This window comes from Gouania willdenowi, chromosome 7, assembly GCF_900634775.1.
Source record: "Gouania willdenowi chromosome 7, fGouWil2.1, whole genome shotgun sequence".
In the NCBI taxonomy this organism is placed as follows: domain Eukaryota; kingdom Metazoa; phylum Chordata; class Actinopteri; order Blenniiformes; family Gobiesocidae; genus Gouania; species Gouania willdenowi.
The window spans coordinates 39,319,973-39,329,395 of NC_041050.1; the positions used below are offsets into that span (position 1 = coordinate 39,319,973).

General features: G+C 39.6%; 1 protein-coding gene across 1 annotated transcript in view; it reads left to right on the forward strand.

Moving 5' to 3' along the window:
• The window catches only part of LOC114466778 (nucleolar protein 4-like), a 66,956-nt gene that overhangs the window by 23,426 nt on the left and 34,107 nt on the right, over window positions 1-9,423 (forward strand). Inside the window, exon 5 of the mRNA XM_028452501.1 lies at window positions 7,461-7,614. Coding sequence (XP_028308302.1) covers window positions 7,461-7,614 — 154 coding nt within the window. The remainder of the gene's footprint in view (window positions 1-7,460; window positions 7,615-9,423) is intronic.

Genomic DNA, 9,423 nt, shown 5'->3' on the forward strand with positions numbered 1-9,423 from the left:
CTCCGGTTTGAAGACGTAATTTACTGGACAATCCACCTTGGAACTGGCCAAGGTTCATCAAGCAGTCTTCTGTAAAGTGACGGTCACAGACTAACGAATGCTGGATGATGTGTCGCTTGCTCCCAGAGATACATTCCAACCACTTCTGGCGATTAGACTCTTCTTTAGGAAGTTTGAACAAATTCCATTTTCGGTTACCAGACATTATCATTTGGTACAAAAACAAAGTCCGTTTATTTTCCCTGTGCAGACTGGATAAGACAAGACAATGACCATCCAAACAGATGTTCTTCGGCCGCTCGCATGCCTCTTGCACCAGAGAGAATGGGCGTGTATGTTCACTGTGGAGGCGTGGCACCAGCAGCAGGCACTTCCTGGATGCGATGGTTCAGAATTCTAGTGACGTAACTAACATTTGAACCGCTCGTTTTTCAGAAGAGGCTGAGAAGCAGCTCAGAGAGCAGGATTATTGAGGATTTCTCAGAGATACAGGAATGAATCCCAATAATACTTTGGGATGTTTTTGATCAGGAATTAACATTGTAACAATGTTAAAAGCTCAAAAAAGTTGATATAGGACCTTTAAACCTGACATTGTTCTCACAAGTAGAGTTAAAATCAGGGTCTTTAACTGAAATATGAGCAGGTGTGTGTGTGTGCTTCCACACTTGGCCCCTAGGGGCCAAAAGTTACACTCTGTATACACTTTTTTCATGTCCTCATTTTGAAGATTTATTATGAAAATGTGCTCAGATGTCATTAAAACGTGTGCGTGTATGACTCTGGAGACCTCCTGATCTTTAAACACACTCAGCTCCTCACAGAGCAAATGAGCTCCTCAGGGGGAACGCTCGTAGCCTCCAGCTTCGCACGCACACGCACATGCACACACACACACACACACACACACACACACACACACACACGCACGCATGGACTCAGTCATTTTTTCCTTTGCTTAGATGATCTTCATCTGATAAAAGTTGCTGTTCCTTCTTTGACGTGTTGCTGTCACTCAGTGCTAGTGTATTAATTCAACTGGTCATCATTATATCTGGTGACACACTGCAGCAGAAGCCAGGCATCATCCAGCAACGCTGAGAATAACAGTTATTTAATAATAATAATAATAATAATAATTAATAATAATTTCAAACTAGTCAAAGGATTCTATTTACAGCATCCAGCAAAGCTGAAAATTACAGACATAAAACACTACTTTACTGTGAAAGGATGTGAGAGGCTTCAGGAGACGTAGACAGGAAGTGGCTGACACACGGAGAGCGAGGGAAATCAAAGAGAACAAAGAACGTCACCATTACAGGTTATTATTGACACAAAAATAACCATGAATATTATTTTACCAGTCGACTGTTGAGCTGCTACACCTCCAGGCATGAGCTGAAGGTGCAGGTGAAAAGATCAAATATATTTAAAACACCCAGTTTAATAAATATAAAGTATTTATAGGACCAGATATTAATTATCAGGGGATCTGTCCTACTTATTAATTGTTAACTGTTTTTTTGTATCCAAAATGTTTTAATAAACTTCATTACAATGATATAAGTGTCACTGGGCACTAATATTTTTCTCATAACAGGTCATTTTCACATAACGGCCTTTTTTTGTAATGGACATTTTTTGTTATTTTTTCAGTTTCATTGTGCAATTGTTGTGTTTGTATGTGCAGTTTAGATTAGCACGTAGCAACCAGTCCCAGATGTTTAGGTTAGCTTAGCACATAGCGACCAGTCCCAGATGTTTAGATTAGCTTAGCATGTAGCTACCAGTTGTTTAGGTTAGTTGAGCACCGAGCGACTGCTGCTCCTGCAAACAACTCACTCAGTGGAGGAGGTCTGTTTTATCACCATGATCCAGTCCAGCCGACTGCAGCATGGCCTTAGGGTTATGTGAACAAAGTGTACAAGCGTGTGTGTTTTGGAATCCAGTTAGCATGTAGCTAACGCAACAGAGTGTCTACCAGAGTCTACCAGAGACTAACATACAGAAATAAAAGAAATATCTCAACATATCAAATCAAACGAACTGTAAATGATGACTCTGTTGTGTTCATAAATGTGTGTGTGTGTGCGCGTGCGTGTAGTGATACCCTCACACCATCACTTTCTCTTCATGCCTGGTATTCTCAGAGATCAATATTCTGCAGTGGAGCTCCTCTGTGTGTGTGTGTGTGTGTGTGTGTGTGTGTGTGTGTGTGTGTGTGTGTGTGTGTGTGTGTGTGTGTGTGTGTGTGTGTGTGTGTGTGTGTGTGTGTGTGTGTGTGTGTGTGTGTGTGTGTGTGTGTGTGTGTGTGTGTGTGTGTGTGTTGTCGATACCTCCTCCTCTCCTCAGAGATCATCCTCTCTTCCCTACAGCATTTCATCGACCTCGCTCACAGATAAAATCACAAACTGAGTTGATCTCTGAATTCTTCCTCTGTGGTTTTTTTTCTCGTTGACGCGCTCAGACTCTGCAGAAGCCGTTGTTTTTGACGTCCTGTCCTGTGGTGAATCAGCGGTCATACCTGTGCTTGTGTACGGCGCTCACGTGCGTGAGCTGGAGGTGATTGAATTATTGACGACCTTCGACCTAGTCGGAGGTCATTGACTGCCTCACGTGTCTGGTAACCCTCTGCTCAGCCAATCAGCATCCAGTGTGCATGCTCGCTGAATAAACCGCGTGATCCGATGCACACGGTCACTAAAACCACTGAAACAGTTCTAATGTTTCCCTTCAGACTGGTCACTGAGCAGCTGCTGTTAGAGTCAGACTGGTCATCGTGTTATCCTGTGACTGGTTGCTGTGGAGGATTATTTATTGGGAGGTTATAATTCCTTCACCTGTTGGTGGAGCACTTCATCTGGTCTTTGTCAGAATTAGAGCATTTCATATGCCTCGTTGGCCTTCTGTCACCCCGCCAAAGTACGGAAGAAATCAACAATATCCAAGCAATAAATGATACTTAAATGTCCTTTGATTTATTTAGTTTTTGGCCAATTTTTATTTCATTTGGGCAGAATTTTTTCTTAACATTTACAAACACAATTAAACCCTTTACAGTGAAACACGTGCGTCTGTCCATGTCTGAATTACTTCAAACCGACAACAATGTCTGACTTGTCTCTGTATCCATGGAAACCATCAAACGTTTGATGGAGGGGAGGGAACGTTTCTCACCTCTGATGGAGGAAACCATCTAAGAAAGCAGCGAGGGTGGAGTTAAGAGGAGGAGGAGGACGGATGGAGGATGGATGATGGATGGATGGAGGGGGAAGGAGAGCAGGAATAAAAACAGCTAGAGAGACGTGTGACGGAGGTAAAACAAAGAGACACGGGTGAGCTGCACCTGGGAACAAAAACGCTTCTAATTGATTTTCCTAATGAAATTCATGCAAACGCTGCTGAGGAGACACACACACACACACACACACACACACACACACACACACACACTTTCTCTTTGACAGTTTCCTTAATTCTCCTTAATTCTGTTTCCGAATTTTTCCACGTTTCCATTTGTTTCTGTTTCATGGTTTTTACAGGTACGATATATGGAAATGTGACATGTAACAAAACATGTTAGTGATGCTTTAGTCTGTGTCATATAAATATTTCATTTCATTTTCAGCCTAATATTGCTAATGCTAACTGATGAATCACCCTCAGGTTTAGCATGATATACAGTAACTCAGAGTGATTTTGAATGAAATTATGAGTGAAATGTAACTTTTCTTTTTGCTACACTTGTTTCTTAAACAAACTGCTCTCTCTGTTTTCTGCTCTCTGTAAATAATTCTGGAATTCTTTACCTGAACTTCACAAACTTCACCAAATCCTGGTTATTTCAGCAACAGAGCTGCTGTTATGTTTGATTTTTTCCAAAATTGTTTCTGAAAAATTAATTTTTATATTCCTGATTGTACCCATTTCACTTGTTTATTTTCCAATCAACTGTTCTCGGGACGGGCGTTACAAACTAGCATTAGCTACAAACACTATGATACTTAAGCTGTTTTTAGCTATCTATGTTTATTGGATCAGTCCCTAACAAATAAACCTTTAAGAAATAAAAATTGTTCCAAAACATGCATTTACATAATATATTGGGGCATGATTTTAAACAAAGACAAACCCTTTATACATTTTATATTTTATTTCTTTTTCAACTTTTTCTGTTTCTCAATGTGAATTCCAAGTTTTTTGTCCATTTTCTGTGAGGCCCTACTCTCATTATTGGAAGTATAATGTTGTCCCAGCAATTCAAACCAACCTCCACAATCAGATTTATCTTTTCAAAATGTATTTATTTCTACAACTTTACACATTTTTTTTACTTTTCGTCAGTTTTCCCTAATCAGACGTCATTACAGGTGTTTAAACCTCCACAAATCCACGATCAACATGATAAATAGTGTTCAATTAGTTAACTGTACTGTTATTACTTTATATTTCTTTGTTGCACTTGTTACGGCTGAATTTACGGTTGACCTCATTTGAAGACATGATTCATTGCTCTGGTTGAATGATGGAGTCCAGGAGAAGCATTGATGATTTTATATAAAAAATAGTTTATTCTAAACTAAGAAAAAAGGTACAAGATGGAACAAAATGAAACAAAATTAGCGTCTGTCCAGGCGGACGTCCGAAGGAAGTGCCGCGCCCTTCTCAACAGTTTCAAAGCTTAAGCTTTTTATACAGATAAGAGCAAAGTTCCACTCTGGGGTAAGGAGGAGGGGAGAGTCAGATGCCCAATAGTGGAAAGATTTGAGGATGATGAAGACGTATGTTATGAAGAAGATGTGTCGCCACTCTTATCTCCTTGATAGTGTGTGCTGCATGCGAGCAGAGACTCTGGCCTTGGCTCTGTGCACTGAGTACGCTCTGTACTGTTTAATGATGATTCAGCTGTTCAAAAGTGTAAAGTGTAATGGAGTCGTCATGTATTAAAACATGACAAATTGTACACATGAACATACATTTGAGGATATGATGATGAATATAAAAATGACCATAACACACTGAAGGCTGTTTAGTCTGCGTCATGAAGGTTTTTTAGTTTTATGAGCTCTGTCATATGAAAATTGCGGTGAAATTTGACATGAAATTAAATCAGACAGACTTTATTCAAATGGTCAGCTGCTTTAGATTCACTTAAAACAAACAATAATAAGAGAAGGCAGCAGATAAGAAGGAAATAAACATATAATATATATATATATATATATATATATATATATATATATATATATATAGGTTAGCTTTGTACTCAGTGGAAATGGGAACAATCTGAAGGGGAACTGAACTCTTTTCTCTCTGAACGTTTACGCCTCATTTCTCCTCCTCTGGCGTTTTCTGCCTTCTGTCCTCCATCGTCTGCTTTGTCTTTATTCCCTCTTTCACCTCCAGCATTCCTCGTCCTCCTCTTCCTCCTCCTCGTACTCTTCCTCTAACCTCCACCTGTTCCCACAGTCTGTGACACTCTGGGATGAGCCTCGTTTTGTTTTGTTCTTCTCACCAATAATCTTCTATGGCAGTTAACTAAACAAAAAAAATAATAACATTTAAATTACTGAATTTGTTTCCAAATGATCACATAAAACATTCAAATAACTTAATTTTACTTGTTTTTGTTGTGATGTTGTGTATATTTGGTGTCATTTTATGTCTTATTGAACTAATTTTGTCTGTTTTTGTCATCCGTTGTGTCATTTCAGGGTTGTTTTTGTTTATTATTTTTGTTGTGTTGAGTGTGCAGCAGCCGTTTCATATTCCATCCAAAAATGTTGTGTACTGCTTTGTGTGTCCAGTTGTGTATCATTCAACCAGTCCCACATGTTTAGGTTAGCTTAGCACGTAACGACTAGTCCTACATGTTTAGGTTAGCTTAGCACGTAGCGACTAGTCCCACATGTTTAGGTTAGCTTAGCATGTAACAACTTGTCCTCAGATGTTTGATTTAGCTTAGCATGTAGCAACTAGTCCCAGATGTTTGGTTTAGCTTAGCATGTAGCAACTAGTCCCAGATGTTTGGTTTAGCTTAGCACGTAGCAACTTGTCCCAGATGTTTGGTTTAGCTTAGCATGTACCAACTTGTCCCAGATATTTGGTTTAGCTAAGCACATAGCAACTTGTCCCAGATGTTTGGTTTAGCTTATAACATAGCAACTAGACCCAGATGTTTGTTTTAGCTTAGCACGTAGCAACTTGTCCCAGATGTTTAGTTTAGCTTAGCACGTAGCAACTTGTCCCAGATGTTTGTTTTAGCTTAGCTGTATCAACTAGTCCCAGATGTTTGGTTTAGCTTAGCACGTAGCAACTTGTCCCAGATGTTTGGTTTAGCTTAGCACGTAGCGACTCGTCCCAGATGTTTGGTTTAGCTTAGCACGTAGCGACTCGTCCCAGATGTTTGGTTTAGCTTAGCACGTAGTGGCACAGGCTGAGCAGGGTCAAGAGATAATGGGGTAGCTTTAGTTGCTCTTGGTATTTAAATATTATTTTACTGGACTCACTAAAGCTGTGTAATTATTTTTCTTCTAACATCTATTGATTGTCAGTCAGTAGTCAGTCACCAGTTTATTTAGATACCACTCAGACCATAACACCCAAAAATACAAACCTATGTGAGGAGGTTTTTTTAATCAGTTTTTCACCTTGTTTTATTAACTTACTCCTACATTTGCTCAGAGTAACTCTCAGGGTTCATTGGGTTCTTTACATGTTTGTCATCTTTTCTCTTAGTGCAACTGAAACACCATTGTTGTCTTATCTGTGGTGGTTTGTAGCTCCAGATGTAGATGTAAACGTGAGGGAACCCCTGGTGATTATATTAAAGCTGCAAAGATTTGTTTCTCCTCCAGAAACAACATCTAACTTATCGACACCGTCGAGGAACTCCAACGATTTCTACTGCAGATTAAAGCCGCAGTGATTTAATGACACTGAGGATTAGAGTGTGTGTGTGTGTGTGTGTGTGTGTGTGTGTGTGTGTGTGTGTGTGTGTGTGTGTGTGTGTGCGTGTGCGTGTGCGTGTGCGTGTGCGTGTGCGTGTGCGCGCGTGTGCGCGTGTGTGCTCTAAAGTGAGGAGGCTAATGCAGAGTGACGAGCTCGGGGAAAGTCCTCCTGTGAGAGGCTGTAATGGACGGATGTGGGTCAGAGCTGCCACATAAACTCTCCTCACGTCCAATGATACACAATTCTGTTGATACACCCTCCTCTGTCCTCACAACGTCAGATACACACTCCTCTACACACTCCTCTGTCCTTCCTCTCATCTACGACCCAAAATCAGTGAATTCAGTCCCCAAAGAGATTCAAATAAACGAATACACTTGTTCCACAGCAGTGGGTAGAAACAGCTTCAGTGTGAAGACGCGCTCGGGTGGAGGGAGTTGGACATTCATCTTCCTGGTCAGTGGTTTGTGATCTCTGACGTCTTGCCATCCTCTCTCTCGTCCCAGGATGACAGTTCTCTGAGCAGCGAGGACGAGGCCGACATGAGCGAGCCAGCGTGGCTAACAGCCGACGTGGGCGGGGCCTCCGACCTGAGCCCACCCAGGAGGGGAGACGGGACCAATCACAGCCCCACCAACGCCATCAGCCGGGAGGACGACGGTAGGAGACACTGTGTTTACACTCGCTTGCTGTATGGTGAAGTTTAGTAGCGACAGAGATAATGTATTTGTTTTGTTTTGAAAGATTTGATGTTTTTAAATACTAATTTTAAATACGTTTTCTGCGTTTGAGTTTATCCTTTTGTTCTTTGAGGCGATCTGATTTTTAAGGTAAATTGGATTGTTTGGATTTTAAACTTATCAGATTAGATTTGTTGGATTTTATTGTCAGATTTATATTATACTAGTACAGTTATTGTCGGAAGTATGTATTCATATAGTGGGAGGAGCTTAAGTAGGGTTGTCAATTACGGCCAAATGAGTTTGTATTTGAAGGTTGGATGTACAAAGAGGTGTAGTGTTATACTCATTTTTATATATTTTTTTGTTTCGTGTATTTTTCTGGAATGAATGTTTTTTGGAGTCATTTTGTATTTTTGTATCTTTCTGTTGTGTTTTTGTTCGTTTTTTGTGTAGTTATTTTTTTTGTTCTGGAATCATTTTGTGTATTTTTTGTATCTTTTTGGTGTAGTTTTGTGCATTTCTGTTGTTATCTTGTGTATTTTTCTGTATTGTATGTTTTTTGGAGTCATTTTGTGTGTTTTTGGAGCCTTTTTGTATATTTTTGTGCATTTGTGTTGTTGTTTTGTGTACTTTTTGTTTAAATATTTAGTTTTTCATTTTATTTTACTCATTTAGTATATTTTTTATTATAAATACCGTGTGTCTGTGTGTGTGAGAGGCTTGGATTATCTTCATCTCCTTCATGGATTCTCTTCATACAAAACCTTTATGTGGTTTTGTATGTGTTTTTTATTCTTGTTTTGTGTACTTTTGTTTTCTCCTCATGCAAATATCTTACATTTTAATATTGCACATCTCCAAAAATTCAGTTTAAACCAACTTATATTATAATATTAAAACTAGTTGAATTTGTTTGTCTGTTTCTTTGTGTCTTGGAAGTGTTTAATCTTTATTTTAGTCAGTTTTTTTTCTTCTGTTTCTGTTTTAAAAAAAGCCTTTCTGACAGTTTTCTCCTCAAGCTTTTCTCATGGTAGTTTTTTAAGTGATTTTACTCGTTTTGAACCGGGCTTGTGTCTTAATCATGCTCGCTTTTTGTTTTTTTTTTACCATTTATTGTTGTTTGTGTTGAATTGTCCACGTTTAGTTGAATGTAGAGAAGTTTCTGAGTTAGATTTGGGGGGTGGGGACGGGGCCTCCTGCTGTCACTCAGGCGGACGGTCGGAGTGTGAATGTGGAGGAACCGCTGAGCGAGGCCTGTGGTGTGTTCTGCTCCGTCGTTAAAAGGTCGTTCAGTTCTAAACCCGACGGAGACGCTGGAGCAGAAACGTGGGCGTCCAAATGTCACAAGGAGAGAGAGAGAGAGAGAGAGAGAGAGAGAGAGAGAGAGAGAGAGAATGTTGTGTTAACGCTCACACTTTTTACTGCGTTTGTCAAACACTGACACTTTTATGTGACATTTTGTGTGTTTTTCAGTCATTTTGTTATCGTTTTATATTTTTGTGTATCAATTCTGTGTAGTCTATTTATTCTTGTTTGTGTTTTTTGTCATCATTTTGTGTGTTTTTGTTGTCACTGTGTTTCTCATAGAAAAAAGCAATAAATGAATCCAAGTCATTATTATCATTATCTCTGGGGCTGACGTCACGTTTTCTGTCTTTGCTTTTATTTTTCAAACTAAAAGCTCTTAACTCGGTTTTTTGATGGAAGGAGGCTTAAAGTGTGGGCTGCATTAGTTTATCACGGCTAAATTAAAAAAGGTTTTACGTTGATTGTCGGCTTCACTCTG